The sequence below is a fragment of the Hippocampus guttulatus genome, chromosome 16, assembly GCF_054856545.1.
Source record: "Hippocampus guttulatus isolate MCC_2025c chromosome 16, RoL_Hgut_1.0, whole genome shotgun sequence".
NCBI lineage: Eukaryota > Metazoa > Chordata > Actinopteri > Syngnathiformes > Syngnathidae > Hippocampus > Hippocampus guttulatus.
In genome coordinates, this window is record NC_141276.1 from 4,029,559 (window position 1) to 4,055,480 (window position 25,922).

The window sequence follows — 25,922 nt, forward strand, 5'->3', positions numbered from 1 at the left end:
AACAGTACGGACCGGAGCATGAGTTGGCCCCCGCGGGCATGCGAGCTCTCTGCGTAAGTGTGTGAGCGGAATGGGTGGGGTCACCGATGAGATCTGTTATTTATTGCTGCTCCCGTGGTTGGGGAAAAGAGGTGTGAATGTGTCTCTTCTGGCTTTATTATGAACCGAGGGTTGGGCGCTTATGCAGGGGGACACGTCTTCCTGTATTTATTTATTTACACGTCCTTTCCAGAGAGCAGTGAACCCCCCCCCCCCTGCCCCCCAACTGAATTAATCAATGCTGTCTCTGTGCTCTGTCCCCTGTGGGTTTATGCAGCCACATGCCTAATCAGATATTCTCGTCACCGACTCTATAATCATTTACCACGTATTGACTACAACCTCCAAGAATATTATTCCGAGAGGTGGTTCGAAAAGGGTGAAATTGGTAACCAATGTTAAGACGTTGTGTTAGAAGCGCGCTTACGCTGTGACCTTTACTTATTGACGTTAAGAGGTGCAATATTGCTCCTGCAGCATTTGTGGCTCTCGCTCATGATTAATATGTAGGTTTGCTTCAACAGTTCAAGAAGGATTTGTGTATGGGTGTGAAATGAGTCAGTAGAAATACAAAAACAGATGAATGCATTCACACGCTCCGCTGTATAATCTTGACTATGAACTGAGATGTTTGTGGCATTACATCGAATTACAAAAGTGACGTTTTGGATTAGATTGCGTTGCTGTGAGAAGGTTACATGATGGATGACATTTGCAATTCTTCATTGCAGAGACGGCAATGACATCGTTCATTTCTTTCACAAATAAGCGTATATTAGGCATCATGTGCGTGCTATGTATTCCGGACTGTTTGGCATGAATGAGTTTCATAAACCACCCACCTCCAAAGACCACCACCATCTCCGCAATATATGACAAGAAAAACAAGGAGAAGATGAAACCTGCCAAATGTTTGTGGGGTAAAGAGAGCAACAATGGAACCCTAATCTGCACCCATTGTTTGGATTCTCAGTTGGAGGGAGGAGAACAAAGAGCGCCTCGGATCCCTCGGAGGGCTCAGTACGGGACATCGCACACATCTCATCCCAGTCTGGGCACTCCCTCTCCGGGTCCTGCCGAGGATGAGAGTCGCCGGGAAGGCTCTGGATCATCAGCCTCTAGTTCTACCTCATCCGGGAGACGTTATCCTTTCTGTGACTAGGGGTGATCTCACCGAACCGTGTATATAATTTGAGTTGTTTATCCCTCCGTTTATTGACGAACCAGGACGACATTCTCGCTTCACGGACCTACAACCTCCTGGTTTACTCTAGCGGAGGATCGCCTTGAAACCGACACTGCAAAGGGAGGAGGGGCTGGAGGAATCGGCAAGGCGGGAGGGGGGGGGGGTGACATGGGCATCTTGAAACAGTGTCAGATTTTTTAATCAACATTTGTTGGAACTGCATAGGGCGCACTCGGCGCAGCTTCAGAGCCAGTGGAAAGGAGGAGAGGAAGAGGAGCGAGGGTGTTGCGCGGATCGCATGTAGCTTCCAGGAGAGTTTTTGCATAAGCAAACTAAAACAACGACATTTTCCTCCTCTTCTGATGCAAATGTAAGCAAACTGCGCTGCACCACTGTCCTTGGGCCTGTTAGGGGACATTTGCATCTCGAAGACTCCGTTAGATGAAAGCTGAAAAGCTGCCACACACACACATACATATCATATATATATATATATATATATATATATATATATATATATATATATATATATATATATATATATATATATATATATATATATATATATGTGTATATATATATATATATATATATATATATATATATATGTATATATATATATATATATATGTATATATATATATATATATATATACAGTATATATATATATATATAGCTAGTAGATAGGCATAACAGCATGTAAAATGCAAGTTACTCTAATCCACTTGCAGCTAAACTACGTTAAAAACACTGCAGCGTTTTCTACATTTCCCCTGTGCTTTGCGCCTCCATTCTAATCAGCGTGGAATTGGTGCGCGTGGGGGTCGTCTTGCACCACTACCGCCACCAACCATCACAGCAACCCTCAATTTTGATCGCGTAGTCAGTCCACAGGAGTGAGGGGAGAAGAGACCTTGAAACGAACGGCCAAGCCTTTCTCGCTCCATAATTAGTTTTATAGTGCTGGTGAAGGGCCAGTGTTTAGAATTTGATCGACGTGAAACGTAGCCAATCACAGAGTAGCTGACGATAACAAATGGGCGGGGATTCTTAAGTAGGCGGTGCTACCGAACTGGGCGGTGCTTGCGAAACAATGCTATGTTTCATTGCTGAGGAGTAAACGGCTAAGACTGGGGCTCTCTCTTCCCCTTTTTACCCCCGCAGTCCACCTTCGAGCGAGCCTGGAATGGACTACAGCAGTTCTCCAAGCAACTTGGACGCACTTTGCGAGAGTCATAGGCATTTTTAAATCGTGTGATCGCTTCCTTTAAACCCCTCCTTTTTCAAGTAAGCGCTTTGACTTTGTTTTCGTACTTTTTCCCTCGGTCGCCTTAAAGAAGAATTGTTGCGATTTTTCGTTATTTCTCACAATCAACATTGTTTTTGGTCGGTTCTTGGCGGTTAACTGCGGAGTAAAAACATGACTTTTTTATAAACACCCTCCCCCGTCCCTGGGAAAGTTTAGCCGTTAACGCAATGGTTGCAAACTTTGAAACGTGGCTCTTAATGTCGTGTTTCTCCGCCACTAAAGCACGCAGATCACAGCCCCAAATATTGTCTTAACTCCGCGTACGGATTCATTAATATTGCCTGCGGAAGTAAATGTATGTTTGCACTGCTGGTTTTCGAAAACAAAACTGTTGTCGAGCGAGCCTTGTGCAAGTGATCCTGCCCGCCTGCATATCACGAGTCATGGCTGTAATGTTTGTTTGCATCATTTGAAGGTTAAATCCACTTTCACTCTCTTTTCTCCTTTTTTACATTGCGCCGTGTTGAATCATATTTCTGTTTAGCGGCGATTTAACGCTATTCATTTTTGTTCCGCGGATGCATTCATAATTTTAAAGATGATTCGCAGTTACTCGCAGCAAGTTAACTTGTGTATTTTCGCGTAAAGGCAGTCACAATATGTGCAGATGGTAGTCTTCCACTTATTTCCCCACAGTAATTGATTTTAATTTTATTTTATCTTAAGACTCCGCGCTAGCTCGCAGAAAGCTCATTTACAAAGTCGGTCAAACTCGTGCGAAAAAATTGACTCGGAATATATGTGTATATCTATCGACGACGTCTTTTGAATGTAAATGAGATTTTACTGTCTTTAAACTAGCACACATACGTACCCGATGCCCCCGGACTAAAATTATGCGCAACAAAACGCCACCATGGCTGTGACTAACGACGGCTATCTATTTCCAACTTTTTTTTTATTTTCGAATGTGCACTCGCTGTATATTTTACGCTGCGTTCGGTTTGCGTAGTGACTACGACTTAAAGTATGAAATTGGGTTAAATAAAGAAAGCTGGTCGATGTAAAAATGCATTAAAATATGAACGTATGCGTTACCATGCAATAATTGCCGAGTATGTTCATGGCGGCGCGGAGCCACTGACCGGTGCGCGCTGGTCGCGTTTCCCCGGAACGCGAAGCCCTGTAGCGGCTGACTGCTCGCTGAGCATCGGGGGGGACGGAGCGCCTCTTTTATGCTTTAACACCGAACCACAATGTTGTCGATTTCGGTACAATCGCGATTTAAATGATTGACCTTGAGTTAAACTCTTAATACTAGTAGAAATGAACTCTCAGTCCGTTTTAAGTGGATTTTATTTCCCACGAACTGCGTCATTGCACCGATGCGCCGCTCGGTCGCCGAAATCATGAAAAATCCGCACGAAGGAATCTGTCTATTTTTATAAATGTACGTTTTCTGGTATTTAAAATCAATTGATTGCTTTGTTTTGTTTCACAGGTCATCAGAATGGCTGAAAATGAGTCCGGATCTTCCGGACCACTAAAGACATTATTCATATTATTATTATTGCTATTATAGCCCAAACTGGCTTTTTTTTCCGGAATAGGTCGCCTAACCGAAAGGACAATTTCTTATCCTAACTTTCCTTGTTGCGGATAATGGATGGCAGAGATTTCGGAGCTCCACGATCCGTCCACGTACCTCCCCCTTTGCTGGCGGGGCTCGCCGTGGAGCCTCACCGACTCGGGGCTGCAGGAGCAGCCGGGAGGATCCCTCCTTCCTCCGGCCACTTGGCCGCGCCTCATCCGCCGCCCCTCCACTCGGGAAAATTCTTACCATCGGCTATTAACCTCCACGGACACCACAGTGAGTATATAATCTTGCACTACTTTCATGCCACCACGAGTGCCATAAAATACACTCCTAAGGATTAACTATTAACGTCAAAGGCGGACTGTTTGTGTCACTTGGCATGCCCGTTCATAACTGGATGATGTTATAATGTTGCAAATTAGGCCAGATGTCGACTTGTTTTATGGAGGCAGCGACTGTAAAAATGACAATGGCAATTATATATATATTTTTTTAATTCGAGATATGAAAGTGACATTGTGTGAAGGATTCCCACGGTTTTCGGTGGGCAACACATGAGTGGAAAAGTACTTGGCCCAAACAGGAGCACAGCAGTGGGCAGGCCAGAGGGCAGTGCACTTGGATTGCATGTAGACCATTAAACCGCCGTTCGTGTTCCAAATGTTGCTTGCGCATGTTGTCAGAATTGGACTGCTCGACGTGTGATGTTGCAACAATGTGATACTTGGACTGCTGGCTGAGCTGGATTGCAGTGTTTATTATCGCGACAGTGCATCTGTACGGTTTGGGAGCACTTCTCTCTGGGAACATTCCGCCCGTGGCTGTTTCTCTTCTTTCCATTTCTCTCGGTCTCTGTGTTGGGAAATCTACTTGGAAAGGGCGAGCCGATTGCTCTTCTGCGTTTTCTGGATAATGTGACTTTGCTGTAAAGCATTAAAACAACCTCCTTGTGTTATTGGAGCTGATTAGTGAGTGTTTTTTCATGACTTGACCAGTCGGTAGATGAAATGCAGTGTTTGTTATTCCCCTCTGAGCAAGTGATTTACCGTGTAGTTGCACCGCCTTGTCACGTCTGCTCATGTTATTAGTAATGGAAGTTTTGTATATGTGTGCATAGCCTTGTGGCCAAGCAGGGGACCGTCCAGAAGCCTCTCGTTCTAAACATACGTTGTATAGAGGAAAGGTTACAGCTGTAGGAGGTGTAGGTTTTTTTTTTGGGGTGGAAAATGGAAAGTCTGACAAATACTGTCATCGTGTTACACCCCCCCCCCCCCCCCTGAAGTCATGTAGCTGCAGACAGATATACAATTACAGTTTCTCTGGTTTCTGTTCAAGGGTAAACCCCAAGAGATGCTAATTTTTCAGATGAGGGGGCCATTCTTTCGATCTTATTGTCAAATGTGGTTTGTGTGTAGCTTGCGTCGCGTTGGGTGAGATGAACACACCACATTTTTTTTCTACACTTGGTTGACTCCTGATTTGTTTGAATTTGGAATAAATGAAAATGGATTTGGGGGCGGGGGACATGATGTTCTATAGTAAATTTGTCACCGTTATCATTGCTATTCAGTGCACAGGCAACGTTTGGTGTCGTGGTTTTAACCGTCAAACAAGTTTGAAAATAAACGGCAGCACGCTGTTAATATTTAAATGCAAAAACAAAACGCTCAGCCATGGTGGGGAAGGCGGAATGCAGAGGTGACAAGACATCGCTCCGGTCTTAAAAGTCAAAACGGCACAAAAGGTCTGCCTAAAGTGTGATAACAATTCGCTGTACCGAGCTGCGTCAGCATGCGTGACGGCAGGATGTCATCGGCTTGAGAGGCATGGTTTCCCCCCCCCCACCCAGAATTGTGCAGCTTCAGGGACATAAAGCTTTCCAGGTAACACTATGCTACGTGTCTGGTAAAATGAAACAGGACCCTGTAAAGAGCCTTCATTTGTCAACACGCACGCGCACGCACTCACTATGTCAGCCATGCTATCAGCATGCGGAGCTAATAGTATATTGACTGGGTGTGTTGCAGCTTGACCGTTTAAAAAAAAAAAAAAAAAAATCCAGATGCGCTTTATAGTTTGGAGCGCGGCAAGGAAAACATTCCCAAGCCAACTCATCAGAGCAGTGGAGATTTATTTTTGAAATGTTTGATTTGGGTTGACGCGGCTGCGATAGTGCGCAGTAAAAAAATGACACAGTACCACTTGTTTTGAGTGCCCGTGTTTTCAGAGTGACTAACGCAGCAGGCGTTAGGCAACAGTTTGTGGCTCTGCAGCCACAGTGCTCTCTGTATTGGGAGGCGCCCCCCCCCCCCCCAAAAAAAAAGTCCTCAGAACGTGTGTTTGGACCAAGCGAGAAATGGTCCAAAGCTTTTGCCGTTCGTCTGCAGCTCGTTAAGATAGGACAGGCACGCACGGACGGGGGTGAGCTGTGGAAACATCTTGCTCGCATGGCTGACAGTCAGGGCGAGCCTAACGGTACGAGAAAGTAAGTCCGCAAAACCTGACGTCAAAATCACAGACCGGAGGAGGGGGGGGGAGGCACTTCCAGTCGGTGTGCAGGCCAAAAATCCAAAAGTTCAAAGAGCAGCAGATTCGCGAATGGGACACGTTTTCAACAACTTCTCCTCAAGTGGGAGTCTAACCAGCATGATTTTTTTTGTCTTTCCACAAGTGAACCTGTGCACGACTGTTTGCGTTTAATGAGGCAATTATTCAATAGTGTTGTTTATAGACCGGCCGCAAAGTACGCAGCTGCATGGAATTAAGAAATGCTTTTAAATGCGCTCAAACGGTGTCGTATGTTAAAGGTTATTCCAGAATTTGAGATATGTATGAAACGACAATCATTTATCTAATCTAAAAAAAAAACGAATGACTGCTGTTACGATAAGACTATTATTATTATTTGTATTTTTAAGATATGGTTAAACTTACTCAAGTGGCTCCCAGTGATGGACTTTGGAGTCCAACACAAGCCATCTCTCCCTTACGATATAAAAACTGGCGTGCCTTTATTTGCACCAGCAGTTATCCGGTGTAATCGTTATGTGCTAGCTAGCTATGCCTACACCCTGAAAATGCATTGTAACACCCCTTCCGATCGTTGGCCGGCATTGCCGCTTTCGAGTTTCGGCGGGCCAGGGATCTGCGCCGGTGCGACTGCTTTAGAGCGCCTCGTTGTCAGCCGTGAGTGCGCACACATCACGGAGAGAAGTCCACCCACCGGTGGCTTTACGCGAATATATTTGTGCTGCTCAAAACATGTCATGCGTATGAAAGAGAATAGCTTGATTTTATTTTATATACTGTACTTGGGGATTTCTTAAAAACTAATTTAAATTTGGCACGGGGTGTGTGGACAATGTGCAGGTGTGTACATGGAGAGAGTTATTAAACGAAATTGACCCAAAGACTGTTCCAATCCAGGCTGACAGTTGAAACCCTCCTTATGAAACCGGGGATGCGTGTTGGTTTCCGCCCACACACTGACCCTCTCACTTACTGACTCTTCTCGTCCGCACACTCGCCAGCCCACACGCCGCCATATGAAACAGGCCGTTTGGCTTTATGGCTGCTCTTCAATATCATATCCCTACAGATTCCATCAACCAAACAGGATTGAGATGCCGGTCCCGTGCTTGCAATAATAAAACGCTGGCTCCGCGACATGACAGTTATTTGGTAATTGCAAATGGTAGCAATGTTCCACTTTTAATTACCACAAACGGCTTGAACTCAAGCACCCAGTGAGTCATCAAATAAGCCCGGCTGGTGTTTTTGTTGTATGAAATTGAAGTCCACACTTCATTTTTGTAGCGAACTATTACACCCTCGCAGGGGTCTGCCTTCATATCTTTTTACACTACCTGTAAAACCTGGCTGGCATTTTTCATATCTTTTTGTAATTGTTGTTTGCTTTTTTATTTTTCTGTCCTCTCATTTGGAATGGAGGACTAAGTCACTCAGAGGTGGTACCAAAGCTCGAACAGAGCCGCCTCTCTAGTGGAGTGCCAAAAACAATAACGTTTAGCACCTGACATTCACTTCTCCCTGCTATGTTGAAAGCAGTTGTTGTCGCACCGCAAGTATTTTTACACACACCCGACGCTGGCACTGATTTGTCGGTTGATATGTGGCCGTGTGAAAGTGCACAGAGTTGCGGTAATAGATTTGCTTCGCTGGGTTCTGCGCAGAAGGCATAGATGACTTGACTACTGTTAGTTGACTACCGAGCAAGCAGCTGCTCTTATAAAAGTCGTCATTAGCTTGTATTAGTTAAGCGATGTACAAGTGAATCATGACAATTAAGATGATGGTCGATTCAACTTTGTATCCGCATTGTGTGTGAATGATGGCGCAATTTAAATTGCCATTACCGGTAATCTTTAGTGCATTTCAAAATGGAACCCAAAACATGAACAACGGTGTTTAAAGGGGCGCATCGGCGGTTCTGAGCTTTCTACCCGGCACCACTTTTAAAATGCAAGCAATGTTGCAAATGTTCTCCACGATGTCTTAAATGATGCGACCCGAGTGGCTGTTTTTGCGGCGATACGTTTTTCTCTGTCTAGCAGAGGTCTACCCAAGCTTTTCTTCACCAGAATGAGGCCATCTGTCCTGTTAGCTCCCCTTGTGCACGCGGAGGAGCAGATGTAGGACCTACGCAAACGTAACGACGCTGATGAATGAGACGAGGCCAGAAATGCCTCTTCCCCATTCCTGCAAAAAAAAAAAAAAAGGAAAGAAAGCAGGAGGCATTTGAAAGCTATTTTCAAATTGTGTGCTGACAATCAAGACAGTGTTTAGTTGCGCCGTTCTGAACCCCCCCCCCCCCCCATTTCCCAGCTTCACCCCCATTTTCAACCCTTAATGCTCACTCGCATTGCATTTCCCAGCGAGGATGCCGATTTCCCCCCGCCCTCCCTACAACAACTGCCGCGGCCGTGATGAATGACATCGGCCGTGAGCGATGAGCGCCGTGGGTATACATTCCAGATGCACATGCAAACTGGGGTGTCAGTCGCTGTCGAGCAATTGTCCGTGACGGCAGACCACGACTTTGAAGCGGAGCTACTCCCAATGTTTCGGACTCGGTTCTTGGAGCAAAGCCATACTTAAGCGGGCTCGCGACCAAATGATTATTGGAGTGAAACAGGAGCTGATGACGGTCTTGAGACGAGGGCTTGAGAACAAAGAAGACTCGCTCGGTTTCACAACCCCCCCCCCCCCCCCCCCCCCCGGGTGGGAAGTATTGTATTTTTATTTATTTATTTTTGCTTCTTTTCAGGGGATAAGAGATGCGTTTTGTGTGAGAAGAAATGACTTGTGTGTTGGAATGGGAGCATGTGATTGTGCTTATTGCTGCGAGGGCCAGGGGTTTACCCCCCCCCCCCCCCGCCCTCCCCGGGACTCCCCGTCTCGAGATTCATCCTGACCACAACACACTCGAATGCAGTCAGACGAATGTGGTAGCCCTTCAAATGCTCTCTCTTTCCGACTCACCCGCACACACACTTATACATGCGTACAGTTCATACGCACAGCGAGGTACTCGAGTGGAAATATAATTCATGCAGCTTGTAGGGCAGGACCGGCGTTGTCCCAGCCAATCCCAATTTGTCTTCCACGGTGCTCGGATAGCGTCTGTTTACGTTTCATGTTAATGTAGTGAGTGCGTGTGTTTATACGTGAGCAAAGGCACAGTCCTCTGTCTGTGTGTGTGTGTGTGTATGTGTGCACGCGCGCGCGTGAAGACGGAGGACGCGTCCCCTCTCAGATAAATTGAATCTTTCAGGAAAGAAAACAGGCTCTTTAAGGGAAAGCACAAGGCACTGCTGCCCCTGCGACAATAAAGCTGTCAGAGGTAGACAAACGGCACACTAGCATACCACGTGCGCACAACTGCCAAACATGAGACCGATAGACCTCTGTGTGTGTGCGTGTGTGCGTGTGATGCACAAATGAGCATGCTGTAGCATGTCGAAATAGCCCGCGCATTAGCTAACGTGTCCGCTCTGCCATCATTCAAACACACCAAGGTCACATGGCGTCTTGTCTTTGTGCTGGCCTGGTGAGTCTCTGGATGCCCCCCGCCCCCCACCCCGCCCCTGGCCCCCTACCCCCCAATGAAAGGTTACATATTTGGACTAAGAGCCCCCGGATTGCAGTCTCAATGTGTAGCGTTGTGAAAGTGTCAGAGAGGGAAAAGTGATATTGCGACAGGCTGATCCTTCCTTTGTTTCATCAACAATTGACTGTCATCTTCGCACGCCACGCTGTTACTATTGTATGTCAACTGTACAAACAAATTCCGCCCTTGTTCGACACTTTAGTGTGTGTGTGTGTGTGTGTGTGTCACTCCTATCGCTGCAAAACACATGCTACTTGAAGCAGAGAGCTTCATTGGAACTTCCTCCGAGTGCAAAACGTGTTTGGTGAGAGATTTGTGTTCATCATATATATATATTTTTGTGGGGTAGCTCGCGCCGCAGTTGCTGTCTTGGGCTGGTTGGAGTCTGAAGAACAGTTTTTGGACTCCAGCAAACTAAATGCCAATTGATTAAGGCAGTGTTGACGAACCTTTATTGAGCTAAGGCACACATATCGCGTCACAGAATGTGTATACAGTATGTGGTGTACTGAAACACACGCTAATTTTGCTATCACTGAGCGCTTTCTATTTGTCGGTTTAATCGAAGAGCAAAACAGGAAAAGAAACTCGGCACGGAACCCTTCCGCTCGTCTATGACGAGCGCTTGAGAAGTTCCCCTTTTTCGTTGAGCCATTCAGACTCTTTAGCTCGTCGTCTACTTGTTTAGCAAAAGTTCAACGTGTCAACGTGGGATCCGCTTCTGCGTTCAATATGTCTTGAGGAACGCAATTTTATGAACCCCCATCTGACGTGTGGGGCTCCGTTTGGATGAGTCGCTTAGACGGCAAGCGGACGTGGCCGCTTCTGAGTTCTGTGATTGGCTGAATGGAACGTTGGTGGAATGTCCGCCTCCCGGCAACGTGCACAAACGTCTGTTTTGATGCAAATCTACCGACATGAACCATTCATTGCTTCATTGAGCAAATTCTACAATACCGTAAATAATATACCTACTGCAGATTTTATTTTCTGACAGATATACAATTACATGTATTGGGTTGCCAACGGCAACCGTTTGTGATTGGATGATCGAGGTTGCAGAAGCGGAACTTTTCCCCACATATGCAGCAGATTTTCACTTTACACCGCGGAGGGCGACAAGTCGTTTTTAGTCGATAGCCCTGCAGTACGCGCACTGCCAACGATTGTCACGCAGCGCGAGTGGAAGCGCGACCACGGATCCACGAAACCCGAATTGTCCGTAAACGGGGGTTTGTAACTGAAGGTCACACTGGATGTCAAAAGTATTGTTGTATGCTTGGTCCGGTTAAGGGTTCATAGTTATCGCAGTGTCGCTGACAGTTTTGTTAGCCCATCTATGGTGTTTTGCAATGTGTTTTAGCATTACGCTCGAAACCAAACGTCCAAGAAGTTTTGCTGATGATGGTAATTGGCCTTGACTGAGGCCTGCACACTACTGGCTGAGCTTTGTTTCCAAAGTATGCGCAGTAGATGTTTGAGATAGCAAGACGTGCCTACCCCAAAAACTCATTGCTGATGTAGGCCTGCTTTTCGAAACGATTCCAATATCCACTTTGGTGTGGTTGTAAATCTTTGTTTCAAAGAGCAGCCAAACGGCAGTCACAGATGATCCAAAACATATTAGCCGGCTGATATATTTCCATATTCGGCACGTAAGCGTTTTCAGATTTTGAAATGTGACCGTGTGTACTGCAAATCTGCATCCTCCTGTGTAAGGGAAAGAAAAGTCTCTCGTTGCGGATACCAGTGGCAGTGTGGTGCTTGGAGGTGGCGCAGACTGGAAGTACAGTTTTATTGTTTGTCTTTTTTTTTTCTTGGAAATAAAAAAAAAAAACAGAAATCAATTGATGACCCCCCCCCCCCACTACTGATGGATAACAGATGGTGTGTGTGGGGGGGGCGTTTCACATTTTTTAAAATGTAGTTTTATTTTGCCTTTTTTTTTTTTTTTTTTAATGATCAAGTCTTTTTTCTGTAATATTTGTCATTGCTCTGTACTCATGAACAATCCCCCAAGCCAATTTGACCAAGTCCGCTGTTGGCCATGGCAGCAACTTTCCCTGAATGGATTTCCAACTGACCTTTCATTTGTTTTGTTTTTTTATCGAGGATCTGAATATGGAGACTCAGAAGAGGCTTCCAGTCGGAGCATGTTTCCTGGCAACTCACTCCTACCAATATGGCAAAGTAACCATCTTGTGAAGTGGGAGCTGTTTCGTGTGCGTGTGCGCGTGCGAGGGGAAATAGACTCGGGTTGGCAAAAGAAAGGAATTTGCGATGGAAAGAAAGGCTCGGAAGAAAGCGAACAGAGTTCATTCGACTCATTCCAAAACATTTTGAGATACATTTCCCTTCAAGATGCTTTGGAGGTTGCGTCTGGAACAAATGTTTTCGCCCGCTTTCCCTACTACAAACCGGTGTGCTGGGCGAGCCCCCGTCTACCTACAGATTCTGCCGCTTTTGCTTCGTCCGGTGCACAAGACGATGCGAGAGTTGCGGCATGACAACTTGCGGCCGCTTCGCCCCCGACAACCCGCTTGCTCACCTAGCCCCGAGCATCTGACTGTTCCTTGTCGAGAGGAGCCTGAAGCTGTGACGGCGCAAGCTCCGAACTGGGTCTGTGTGATTGCCCCGCCCCTTTTTCTTAATCCTAAACAGGACCCATTTGGAGGCATCGACAATATCACAGCCATGGCACAGTTGCGCAGGATTTCTGAAGAATCCTTCCGGGAGTGCATTAAGGCGTGACAGAAAAGGTGGAGAGGGCTGCGTTATACTCCAGGGGGAATTACATCAAAGAGGAAAACTCGTAGTTTGAGCGACGCCAGTCCTGGAACTTTTTGACACCTCATATGTGTGTGCACATGGAGCCCGCAGCCCGTCTGTAGGCGGCTGTGATGCAAAGAATGCCCTCATACTCCGACCGGGGCAACTGGGCTGCTTAACGTGTTCTGTAGCGAGAGGCTGCTCTTTGGGCCCGAAGGAATGTGATCTGCTGGGGAACTTAAAAAAAACCCCCACCTTGGCAGGTGGTGATTGGCTGCATTGTGTGAGCGTCCGTGGCGCCGTTTCGCTCACGTACAAGCACGCAGGAACACTTCGTAACAGTTGGAATGAGGCGGAGATAGAATCGAAAAAGGTAGCGATACAATGACAATCGCCGACAAGTGTTTTTCCGTGTGATATGGCGTCGGTTTGTTTTTGAACTCGCGCCCTTTCCTTTTTTAAAAAATTGTTTATCACATGAAATAAATGTTGACTATTTAAGGGGCGTTGTTGTGCTGTTACCGTGATACGATCAAAATGTAGCTGACGGATGTTCCATGTGGGTATTAATCTCTCGTTCTGGCTTGCGTTTACTGTAGCGGAGAGATTTATTCTCGTCTGTGTTTTCTCTGGTTTTGCAGTCTTTCTTTCACTGCTGACTTCTGCTTAGTTGACAACAATAACGGGAATACAGTAAATGAACCAAAAGATGCCGCGGTAAATTGTGTGCAAAGACAACGTCACCGAATGCCGTAGTAAAGCCACTGCTGTTCGCAGAAGTCAAATGGAAAAACCTGACTTGAATTAAAAAAGGGAATTTCTTTGGTCGCTCAAAAAAAATGCAGCAGGCGCTGTTTTGATGCTGAACAAGCCCGCAGCAAACACGCAAATTGAGGAATAACTGCAGGTGGACTACCACTGGATATGAGGATGTGTTGGCCCAAGAATTCTGTCAATCCATTTTGATTTGCTATTGATTGACAAAAACTAATTAATTTCAAACTGTGAAAACAAATTATGAGCTTCCACAAGAATGGAAAAATCCCGCAGCAGTCTTTTTTTTTTTTTTTTTTAATAGTGCATCACAGAGTTTTGTACCGCAAGCAGATTTCTGGTCCCTCCCCATTTCACATCTTGTCAGCTCTTCAAAATTTTTATAGATTCCCTTTACAAAATGTTAGCCCGTTAATTCAAACATGGCCTGCGCAGTTAAAAAAATGTTTCACGAAGGCGCGATAGTTTAAGCCTGGAACACATTTCGTGGCTTTTCTTTTTTTTTTTCCCCCTTGAGAGAATGGTTTTGAAATCGGGAGAATTTGGAACTCGTCGCTGAATGAAATGTTCAATTTTGAAGGTTCCGCTCTCGTCCTTGTAATGTCTCTTGCTGCTAACGCTGCTACCCGCTGGAGGGGGGTGGGGGGCAGTCGGCGGTATCGGGGATGGCTTTCCAGCAGAGTTAACCGACCGGGACAAACTGAAGGTTAATCACACACACACTTTGTCGGCGTCTGTGTGTATTGTGCCCTGTGTTTTTGCAAGTGACGTTTTAAATAAAATATGCCCACTTATTGGCCACGCGCCTCTCTCAAAGAGCATCCAGTGGAAAAAGAAAAACCACACAGAACTGTTTGCACATGTTTGTGATCATACACTGCTCTTCCTAAACTGCACAAACACACACACTGAACATTTGACTCTTGCGTTGCGGTGCCTACAAACTTGGAGCGCTTTGACGAAATCTGTGTCACGGGGCATGGCGGAGGAGGCTCCGCATACTGCGGAATGGGAGCGTGCATGGCCACGTTGGTTATTAATTTGGAAATTTGTATTTATTGATTTGAGAATATATCGGTGTGCTGACATATTGCGGTTTTAATGCAGTTACAGTGAAACTCCTCTACAATGAAATCATGTTTGCGGCAAGACATTTTTCACAATGAGGGGCTTTTCACTGTAGCAAATTTGATCTCAGATGTAAACACAACACACACACACAAACGTATGTGTACTTTTTTTAAATTCCAATAGTGCATAAGTATTAGCATACATTTATTTGACACTTCATATAGTCAGTTTAGAAAGAAAAAAAGGTAAAGAAATTGCGAAATTTACGATCAGCATTCACTTTCACTTACATCAATTTCTTGGATAATGTCTTTTTATTTTGCTTCCTCCGTCTTTCATTTTGATCACTTTTACCCTCTCTTCCAGCGTCAGAGCTCTTGTCTTAGCTGCTTGACATCCAAAAGTCCGTTTTGTAGCCATTTTAGCAATGCAACGTTCTTGCTGCATCTGAAACTAACAATAACAACTACTTCCTGGACTACTGCGCATGTTTAAACCAGTGTGGTGGGAATTTTGTTAATACATGAAGATTTTTTTCACACTAGGGGGTATTTTCGCCCATGTACGTTTCGTTGTAGAGGATTTTCACTGTATTTAGATGCTGGGAAAAAAACTCCTTGGCGCGCGTCTTGATTCCCATTGGACACCCGCAGACACACACACACACACACACACACACTCACGCACGCCTCTCTCCCCTTGCCCATGTCGAAGAGGCAAAAGCACCCCTTCCACTACACACATGGATAGTTTTATCAGGCTAATGGCTGTGCGCTGCTTTTGGTTAATGGTCTGGGCGGGATAGTGATGGGACACCTCGGCTAAACGCGAAACTTTTTTTTTCGTGCTCTTGAGACGTGCGATTGGAAGAAAGCGGCAATAGTTCAAAGGTTCAACGTTTGCTAATGGTCTGATAGTGCTTGGTGATGAGCCCGCTTAAAAATAGCCCGATTAAAGTATCGCTGCTGAGTCAAGGATTTCTGACTTGACAAGGATTTGGTTTTCAAGGTGGCGCGTTGGATTTCTGCTCGATTCTTTGAACGCTGCATATCTCGCACATGTCTGGAATGAGGTTCGCGCGGGTTAAATGCGCAGCGGACGTCATCGTGGTCCAGCTGATGCCCGTTGGTTGTGATAATCAAGTTAGGAATGATCTCTGCTCAATCTGAAATAAAGCTTAATAAAACGTAATTCTGTCCAGCCCTAAAGGGAATCCTGTGCAGTCGATATAATAAAACCTGGAAGATTATCCTCTCTCCGTTCCGCTATACACATCGACTGCTGCAAATCAATCACAAACCTTGGCGTCATAAAACCTTAATTAGGTAACATTAGAATATTGAAAGTATCATTTGAACATTCACTCGTGAGTATTGAACTAAATTGACCACAGTTGAAAACATGTTCTTGAGCTTCATTACGATGTTGCCTGACGCGTTTTAAATGACACTGGTTCGACCGCTCGATTTTTTTGTGTGTGTGCATTGTTTTCCCCGCCTCTGAAATGATCCCTTGAATTCCGAATTGTCCGCCCTTTGGCAGCTTTTTCGGTTTTGGAGATGCTGAAATGGTTGCGACAGCTAAAATGTCCATGATGCACCTGAACTTGTTGTTGAAATGCAAATCCATGCGGCAGAGTTTGGCTCAGCTCAAAACAAGGTGCCCTTGTGTATGCCCCCCCCCCCCCACAAACAAAACAAAAAAAGAACATCAGGTTGCATTAAGCCTAAATCTGCTTTATTTCCTCCCGATAAAGCTGTCATTGCACGATTGGAAAATCAGCGGGGATTTACACATCGGCCACAGGGTATTGTTAATATTTATTATCCACAGTTCTGCATATTGATTGCTTTTGTCTGGTTATTACTTTTGGCAGTGGTGGTTGCTATGGTGACTGCCAATCCTTATTTTCTCCCCCCCCCAGGTGATGCCTTCCCTACGGGATCCAATCCCTTCCTGGCCGGATATCCATGCCCCTCCCCCTTGACCGCCGACCCCCCGTACCGATCATCCAATCCCGGTGGCTTGCCGATGGCTCAGCTTTGGGCATCACACGCTCACGAAGGTAAATTCTCGCGAGTCCATCAATCACCGGCGTCCATACTCTGCGCCCGCCATTCACCCCCCCCCCCCCCCCCCCCAGAGGCCTGTTCTTCTTCCTTGTCGTCTCATCACTTCCACCGGTGGGAGTCTTTCCCATTTTGCTCTGCTCCTGGCTCTGTCCTAAATGTGTCTCGCTTCCCTTTTGCTCCACTCAGCCAGTCTCACTTTCACCTGCCATGTCTCAGTTTAATGTGACCTTCTTTTAGTCCCCCCCCCCCCCCCCAAGCCTGGTGCCCAACATGCTCTCTAACTCCCTCTCCTGCCCCACTTTTTCAACATTTCTCTCTTTCTCCCTGACCTAGCTTTTCGGCACACACGTGCATGCATGTGCGGATGGATGATCGTGTCTTTTGTCTCCTCCGGGGAAGTCTTTGTCCTCTCCTTTCTAAAACTGCGCTCGGTGATTGAGTGTGTGTGCCCTCGTTACGTGTTCCCCGATTAAGTCTTGCCGGAGTGGTAGAAAAGTATCGAATGAGGCACATCTTGCAATGGCATCTGCGAGAGGCTCGAGTGGGGAGTCCTGTGGAAAGACGAGCGAATCTCATTTGGGGTTCATGTTAAAAAAGAAAAAAAAATGATTGCACGGTGGACCTGACAGATCTGCAGGACTTTCCGGTGATAGGTGATCATTTTGTTCCACTTTATCCCCATTTTGTGGAGTTAAGACAGGTCCTCACTATCATGTGAGTCTAAGGTGCTGATGAATTAGCTAGAGTAAGCTTACAGAAAGTGGAGACGGACCCCCGAACCCCCTTTGACCGAATATTCAGGAGATGGTAGACTCGATGGAAATTTGAATGCAGTCTGAATTTAAGCACAGAGATCTGGCTTAAAACCCCGCTGCTGACTCAAGAGGACATAGACACGGATATAAATACAAATTCGTCATGGCCTGAAGGCACTTCGCGATGCCCGGTGCCTGCTTGTAGTACAGTAGCAGCTGAAGGTAAAATTTGGAAGCATTTCTGGGCAGCGGCCTCGAGTCCGATTTTTTATTTTTATTTTTGGGACACACCCACGCGTCACTCCGGATGAAAGCTGCGAGAGATCAGCGCCGGCCGTTTGTTGTGTTTCAATGAAGCCTAGTGATAAAGCCGCCTTGCATCCAGTTGCCCTCTCACTGTAACGCCGCCTTTTTCTTTCCGCCCGACTGTGCCTTTCGCCATGCGGCGGCACCCGCTCGCCTCTCGGTGTCCGCCTTCTCGCAAGGTAGACAGATTTACACGCCGGTTCTGCCGCTCGGCCGTTTCACGCCGGGCTGGCTGCGGCAAAAGCACGTCGCTAGCGCGGAAATAAAAGGGCAGCGGAATTTTTTTTTTCTATATTAAGAACTGGTCTCTGAGAGCAACAGCTGGCTCCGAGGCAGACTTTAGCCCGCTGTTGACCCACGAATGGAACAACTGACTGCAGGTGTGGCTGCGGGAGGGGGCAGGGATACACTAAAAAAAAAAAAAGAAAAGTGTGCAAAGTCTGACATAAAGTATGCCAGTTCTTGTCATGCTCAAATAGGAAGCTCAGATAAGCATTCAGACTATGACCCAATTCATGTCGTCGTCCTTCTGTGCACAGTTTCAATGGATTTGAAGCGATAATTAAATCAGTCTTTTTTTTTTTTTTGGGGCTGCTGAACCTAAAAATAGAAACATTCACAGTTGCATGGACTGGTGAAAATTCATTTTACGCTGAGCTAATAAGGGAACTAGCAAGGATCACGGAGGCCGTCATTAGGTCGCGTCCTGCAATCGCAACTTTGAAACGTCGTGTTGCTTTGCCCCAGATATGTTCTGTCTTCAGGCCAAGTTTCTTGGTGGTTCTCAACACCGGCGCATTTTCTTAAGTGGATCTCAGCCTTTTAACTCATTCAGTACCAGCCAATTCTGGACCAAGTCTGAAAAGACGTTTTTCAACGTCTTTGGGAGTGAATGAGTTAATCTGTAGTTTCTTCTTCTGGTACTCAGTGAATGCTGGGCTGGAAAGATCGAAGCGATGTAGGCCCACAGGAGGATGGTCAGCTGTTGGCTTTGAGCGTTTGACAATAATGAAAGGCTTTTACCGCAGTTGCAAAAGAAGCTCTAATATTAAGATATTGGATGACACGGGACACATTCGACGTTCTAGTAAACCGTGTGCGTTTAGAAGGCTGATAGGCTGTTGCTAACGCGATGATTACTAGTCACCATTTTATGAATGCGTTGCCTGCCTGGCGATTATCCAGATTTCTCAAATGAGTACATTCCCCTTTTTGACTTAAAAAAAAATACTCAAGGGACATAAGTAACATTTCAGAATTTTGTGATTGAATTCAAAAGTTCTCTTAAAACGTAGCTTTGCTGGACTTTCATCGGCGCCTGTTGATTTTGGCCACAGTCAACGAATTGGAGAAATTGCATTTTGTGTGCACGCGTTGACCAACGTGATGTTCGGGCAAATGAAAAGAACCTGTTGGTTTTTGTTGAAGAGTTGAGCACACAATTGAAATGATGGAGTGGATGAAACGGATGAAGGGCGCAGTTGTATTCCGAAACATCATCAAATGATGTGGTCTGTTTTTTTTTTTATCTCCAGGCTTCCCTCTTCCTGGCAGCCTGTACGCAAGTCCCTACCTATCACTGGGGCACTTGGACCCTCCCTCAATTCCACAAAATCCCCTTTATGACTCCCACAAAGGTCAGTCACTTCTCCCCCCCTTCCCTCCTCCTGTTGATGCACTCCAGCATCTAATTTGGCCTCATGTCCCGAGGTATTTATTTTAAGCTCGCTTTTCTTTGACTTTTCTCTGATTTTCAGAGAGCTTTTTCCTGCCGGCGGCTGTCAGCCAGGCGCCCCTACGTCCTCCGTCGGCTCCTCAAAGCACACCGTCCAACTCGACGCCGCCTCAAAGGGCGCCCCGAGACGCCGGCCGGGAGAGGGCCTATCGGGGGGAACGGGACCGAGACCGAGAACGGTCACGAGAGGAGCTGCGACCGCACAGTGTGGTGGATCTCACGCTGGATGGGAAGAGCGAGGAAGATCGGCGGGGGCGCCCCGGGGATAAGGAGCGAGAGAAAGAGAGGGAGAGGGACACCGAAAGAGACGGCTGGTCCCTCCATCCTCACCACCACCACCACCACCACCAACAGAAATCCAGCTCTCAGCCCTCCACGGGGGAGCCCAGTTCACGGCCGTCACCTGCGCTCCCCTCCTTCCCTCCAGGGGGCGCCATCAGCAGGCTCCTTGGACACGAAACGGACCGAGGGAGTCGTGAAGGGGAGCTCTGCCCAAGGGCCCACCATCACTCGAACGCGAACTCGAATAACTCCAACTCGCCGGCAGCCTCTCACCCCGAACGACAAAGGAGGAACGACTCGGCGCCAGCCGGACCGCGCCACTTCTCCTACGCCCTCCCTCCTTCGCTGCAGCCCTCCGTCACTGCCCTGCCCCTCCCCCACGCGCTCAGAGAGTGCACGAGAGAGCATCGAGTCATCGCGCCGACGTACGTGCCTTCTGTGGAGGTTTACGACGAGCGGGTCGGGCCCATCCAGATCGCATCGCAGGCCCGCGACAAGCACGGTGACAAATGCAGAGACAGAGAACGAGAGAATGATAAAGAGCCGGAACGGGAAAGCTACAGGTTTCCTGAGAGGGGCCTGATCGAACATCCTCGACTTTCCCAGCCTGGCGACTCGAGCAATCATCGAGAGGAAGGTTCCGTCATTTGTTCCAATGGCTCTGCTGGCAAACGCGGCCAGGATTCTTCTCACTCTTCCAATCAATCGAGGTTTAGCCCCGAAGCCCGGGACATGTCCAAACACTCGAGTCGTTTGGGCTTCCAGCGGGCCGGGCCGGACAAAAATTGGAATTCCATCAGTCCTTTGACCAGCTACGCGACCAATCACATGGCCGCCCTCGCCGCCCAACACGGACGCGCGCTTTCGTCTCCGCGCAGTCAGCCGTCGCACGCGGCGATTTCCCATTCCCCGCACACGGCCAACCGGCCCGCCGCTAACACTAACGCGCGCGGGCATTCCCCGCAAACGCACGCCGCCGAGCACGGACAGAGCCGCGCGGGCGAGGAGGGGAGTCAGAGACTCTACCTGGACCCGTCGGCCCTTTACCGACCGGGAGCGTCCGCCGGGGCGGAGAGAGCTTCCGCGCCCTCGGAGGTGTCGGCCATGCAGAGTCTCATTAAATACAGTGGCAATTTTGCCGCCGAAGGGCCCGCCGCCTCCTCCAGGCTCGCGGCGGACACCCGAGGGCCCTTCGGAGGTTTGGCCAGTATCGGCGGGATGGTCGGCGATCGAGAGCGGGAGAGAGACCGAGAGAGGTCGGTTGTGGGCTCGAGTGCTTCCGGGTCATTGAGGGTGCCCCCCCAGCTGAAAAGGGAACAGGATCGACCCGACAGCGCCCGCTCCTTCGGTCGAGAGATTGAGGGCGAGGTGCGCCACCCTCCGGTTGGCATCGCCGTCGCCGTGGCCCGCCAAAGAGAGAGCACCGGCAGTAAGCAGACCAGCGGATCCTCAGACTCCCAGAGGCCCCTGCTGCCGACAGCTATTAAAGGTAATGATTGGTTTTTTTTTTTTTTTTTTTTACTGGGTGATGGGGGGCCAAACCGTTTGTTCCCCTTTCCACACCTGCCCGTTGGCAATTAGTCACTTCCGATCACGCGTCGACAGCGGATACATGTGTGATATTTCCCCATCAGCTTTCTTTTTGCCTTCCCATCACACGCTCCTTTTGCAGCCCCCCCCTCCCAGTGATACTGCGGGAAACTCGGCCCAACTTCATTAAAATGAACCAAGAGCAAATCATTTCTCATTTTGCTTTGGATGAATTAATAATGATTCATTTTCCTTTGGCTCAAAAGTCGTATTTTCTCAGCTCTGTTTGACTTCGGCATTCGTGCCCGTAACGTGATTGGACATCTTTTTGTCCGGATTGCTAATTGCGTCATGCGAGGCGTGTTGTCGTTAGGCTCATTTCGACGAGTCAGTTTTGTCTCTACACCCTTCTGTCGTCGGCCTTCTTTCGGTCTCTCTCCAAACGTCTCTTTCCTGTCTGTCACGGCTCCAAGTGTTTTGTTTGTTTTTGTTTTTTTCCATCCTCTGCTCTCTTGTGATTTCCTTCAATGCCTCTACTTCTGAGTTATTTGGCAAAGCACTCCCTCCTTGTCCCACCTTAGGGCCCCCTCTCTCGCTCTTTTCTGCAGCTTGTGGGCCGCCTACAGTTTCCCAGCCTCACCTCCGCCCACTCCGCATTAAACATGGCATCACAGAGTGCGGCGAAAAGCTACAAATAAGCCTTGAATGACAATAAGGCCATTGGTTAGTTGCTAAGCGATGATGAGCCTCCCGAGTGATGGACTTTGTTAATGTGTGAAAGACTATGAGAGGTACAATAGATGACTCATGGAGTGTTTATTAGCATGTGGTTGCGTATGCACGTCCATCCCCGGTTGAGGCCTTTAGTCTCTTCCTTGCCAGGATGGGGGGCGGGGGTGGGGGAATAGCCCGATTTCTCAAACGGGGGCCCTGTTTGACATTTTTCAAACCTCCTGTTGTGAAAAATGTCTTGCCGCAAACATGATTTCATTGTAGAGGAGTTTCACTGTAACTGCATTAAAACCGCGGGTGGAAAAATACAACAGGAGGAGGTGTGGATGCAGGGATGGTTTGACAGGCGGATAGATGGGAAGAGAGAGCTTCTCGTGGGACGTGAAGAAGCGAGTATTATTAAGAGAGGTGAGCCGGGGAGGAAAGGTGCTGCCTAATCACTGGCTTTGTGATGCGCAGAGGAGGATAGCATGTGGGCCAGGCTCCTTGTAACCTTGGTAACAGTCTTGAAATCTTTCCTGCGGAGCATGTCAGGGTTGGTTAAAGTCTCTTGTCCCTGCACATACATTTTCTCTCTCTCTCTCTCTCTCTCGCTCTGAATGGTTCGGCACAGTCGTATGAAACCTTCCTCCCCATCTCTGTACCTCGGGGACCTTGAGTCAGCTCGGCTGGGTGGGGGGGGGAGTGCAAAGAGATCCTCATGTTTATTCTTTCCTCGATAGAGTGAGGACATTGCCCCGCTGAATCGCGCCAGCTTTCGAAACTTTTCAGTTTTGAGTTCACCGTGCGTCCAGGCGGCCGCTAATCTCGCGCAACACTCGGCTAACTAGCCGTGAAGGTTGACGGACCGCAAAGCCGACTTTGAAACCGAAGTTACAATAGATGGCGTGTGCTGTTGCGATATTTCAAAATTGCTGCAGTTAGTTTGACAGAATTTGTTTGAATTGGAGGATGCCGGTCTTTTGTTGACGATTGGTTTATCTCATTGGTCTCCTGTTAGCCATCGAAAGAGACAAATGTCGAAGGAAGTATGTTTCACAATTCATCATTTTTCTGCTGTCAACCGGGAATTTCTCCATTGTGAGACAAATAAAGCTTTTCTTATCTTATCTTGTGTAAGAATTCTACTTTGAGAAGTGTTGGTCCTCTCTCAAAAGATTTTGGTGAATCTCTGGGAATTGTGGTCCAACCACGCAAAAGAACATTTGTGAGGACAATGTTTAGCGACGTTGGACCCGAGAGAGCACCTGGCTCACAATCTCTGTTGTGGTTCATCCCAAATGGGGTCAACACGGTTAAGGTCGGCGCATTGATAGTTGTTGTGAAAGTGTAACGACTGTGAATTGATTCAATGGGGGTGTCCCGAGGAATGCGTCGTGAATACGGTGCAAATATACCAAAGAGAGACTTGAAACTGCCTCCAGTTTGAATTGAGGCTTGACTGCTGTGACAAATGGGCGGCAAGAGCAGAGCAGCAGGAAGCCGCGAGACATCAAACACGGCGCATCCTGTCAGGTCGACGCCGCGACGATGCATTTGGAACCGGTGCGGTCAGATTGAGGCCGACAAACCGAGCCGCGGTTAATTAACCTCTCGCGCGCGCGGCCTTGTTGTCGTGTTGCGTAACGAAGCCGCGCTCAGTCTGTCAAATGGTACAGCCGAGCATCGGCCAACCAAATTGTCTCCCCCCCCCCACCCCCGTTCATCGTTGTTTCACATCTTTTAGCAGGAAGCGCTAAATATGACCCCGACTTGTCTGTTGCCAACATAGATGAAGAACGAGGTGAAGAGCGCTCGCGTCGTCATGAAGACCGAATGCTCGCCGGCCGGTTGGAACGTGATGACAAAATGCTCAGGTGAGGCGGACGTCTCACAGGCATGGCCACTGAAACAGGCTAACGGTCTTCTTTTTTTTTTTTGTTGTTGGACAAATCACGTTTCCAGCAATCCAAAACCACCACATGCAACTTTTACGCTGTTTTTATTTGATTTTTTTTTTACACGCAGTTTGCTTCCCGCTTCTTTGCAGAGACCCCAAAGAGCTGTCCGACTTCACCCAGTTGCACCCTCCGCTGCTTTCAAGCAGCTTGACGCCCAGTATGATGACAACCAGCCTCATGACCCCCAACCTTATGGTGACTGGAGGGGCGGGGCGATGGCATCCCGACCCATCAACTCTGACCTCTCACCCCTGGCTGCCTCGCCCTGGCGCTCCTCCGGTTTGGCTCTCCAGCTCCCCATACAGTATGTGGACAGACAAATTAGATGCTTTGATGGGTTGTTCATGTCAGCTTTGTCACAATTTAAAAAAAAAAAAAAGATCCTGCTATTAAATCCAATTATTTTATTCACTTATTCATTGTAAGAACAACCCCCCCCCCCCCCCCATGAAAGCCGCATGAGTTTCTGTATTACATGTAAACAAGGCCTTGTCATCCGAGTGATTCCACCTGGCGCTATAGACAGTCCCGACTCCTTTTAACTCTCGCGTATAGGACGTGCGTGCGGAATCCTCCGTGCGGCTGCGTAACGGTCTTCCAATTGGCGTAATAACAGAGGGAAGTGTCGGCTTTCTCTCGAGTGGTTGGCGCACCAGCCGCCGCCTCCAGGGGTCAAGTGCCGCAGACATTCCTGAACTTTGCCGGACGTTCCAGGCCTATGCCTCATTCCCAGTCCAGAAATAAGCGCGTCAACACACGCGCATTTCTTCAGGCTTGCACGTCCACTGTACGCACACAAAACACGCGCGGGCGTGCGCAGCTCCCCGAGGGCCCTCGCAGTCTAGACGCGATCCTCCCCAAAGAAGCAAAATTCACTCTGAGCCCCCCCAAATAGAACTCATTCTGTCCTCATCGTGGGTATAAATACCGGATGAAAATATCATGGCAGTACAAATGTTAGTTTTGAGCATTTTGAAGAAAATGTTTGCCTGTCTTTGTCTCTTTTGATTCCTTTGACCCATCCCACCGGCATGTGCCCAACCTTCCGTTTCTTCTCAGGCTTGAGCTCTTCCTCCCTTCACCAGACGCTTCCCCCAGGCTACCCGCCGCCCCTACCAGGCTCCATACCACCTCCGTACCAGTTTGTCAGAGACTCACAGACTGGGAAGCTTATCGTCATCCCGACAGAACACTTGCCGCACTATGGTATGAACGCATTTCATAGTTTCTCCCCGTTGGAATCGCAGGATTTTTCACAACGCCAATATGGCGCCCGGTACCTCATGCCGCCTCTTTAACTCTTGTTACGATACAGTACATTGAGAAATTGAGGAAGCATTGAGAAAATGCAATCAGTGTTAAAGTTGTTCTCCTATGTTAAAAAAACAAAACAAACGAAACGTTTAAACGTTCTTTTTGTTGCCCTTCTATTTTGTGCAGGAGGAGACGTCTTGGAGCGCGGGACCACCGTGTGGCCGGGGATGTACGGTACGGGCACCTCCCTGCAGCACGCAGCCCAGCTCCAGCTCCTCTCCCAGCAGCAGATGCTCCGGCAACAGGAGCTACTCATGATCCAGCAGCACACGGCGCAGGTTCTGGAGATGCAGAGGAATGCGCAGCTTGTTGTGAGTGTCATTTGTTTCTATTAAAATCACAAAAAGTTGGGTGGTGGTCATTTCGCCGCACCGTTCATCTCCCCTGCTCTGGGAGGAACGTGTGCAATCGGATGAATTTAGCATGTGCAATGTGAAACC

The 25,922-nt window shown here is 47.8% G+C and overlaps 1 protein-coding gene across 1 annotated transcript in view; it reads left to right on the plus strand.

Moving 5' to 3' along the window:
* The first annotated feature begins 2,326 nt into the window (after positions 1-2,326).
* Positions 2,327-25,922, plus strand: part of tnrc18 (trinucleotide repeat containing 18) — a 44,882-nt gene continuing 21,286 nt past the window's right edge. Inside the window, exons 1-9 of the mRNA XM_086132055.1 lie at positions 2,327-2,513; positions 3,977-4,345; positions 16,741-16,881; positions 19,485-19,586; positions 19,707-21,455; positions 24,000-24,084; positions 24,258-24,472; positions 25,228-25,374; positions 25,609-25,793. Coding sequence (XP_085988181.1) covers positions 4,138-4,345; positions 16,741-16,881; positions 19,485-19,586; positions 19,707-21,455; positions 24,000-24,084; positions 24,258-24,472; positions 25,228-25,374; positions 25,609-25,793 — 2,832 coding nt within the window. The 5' untranslated portion in view covers positions 2,327-2,513; positions 3,977-4,137. The remainder of the gene's footprint in view (positions 2,514-3,976; positions 4,346-16,740; positions 16,882-19,484; positions 19,587-19,706; positions 21,456-23,999; positions 24,085-24,257; positions 24,473-25,227; positions 25,375-25,608; positions 25,794-25,922) is intronic.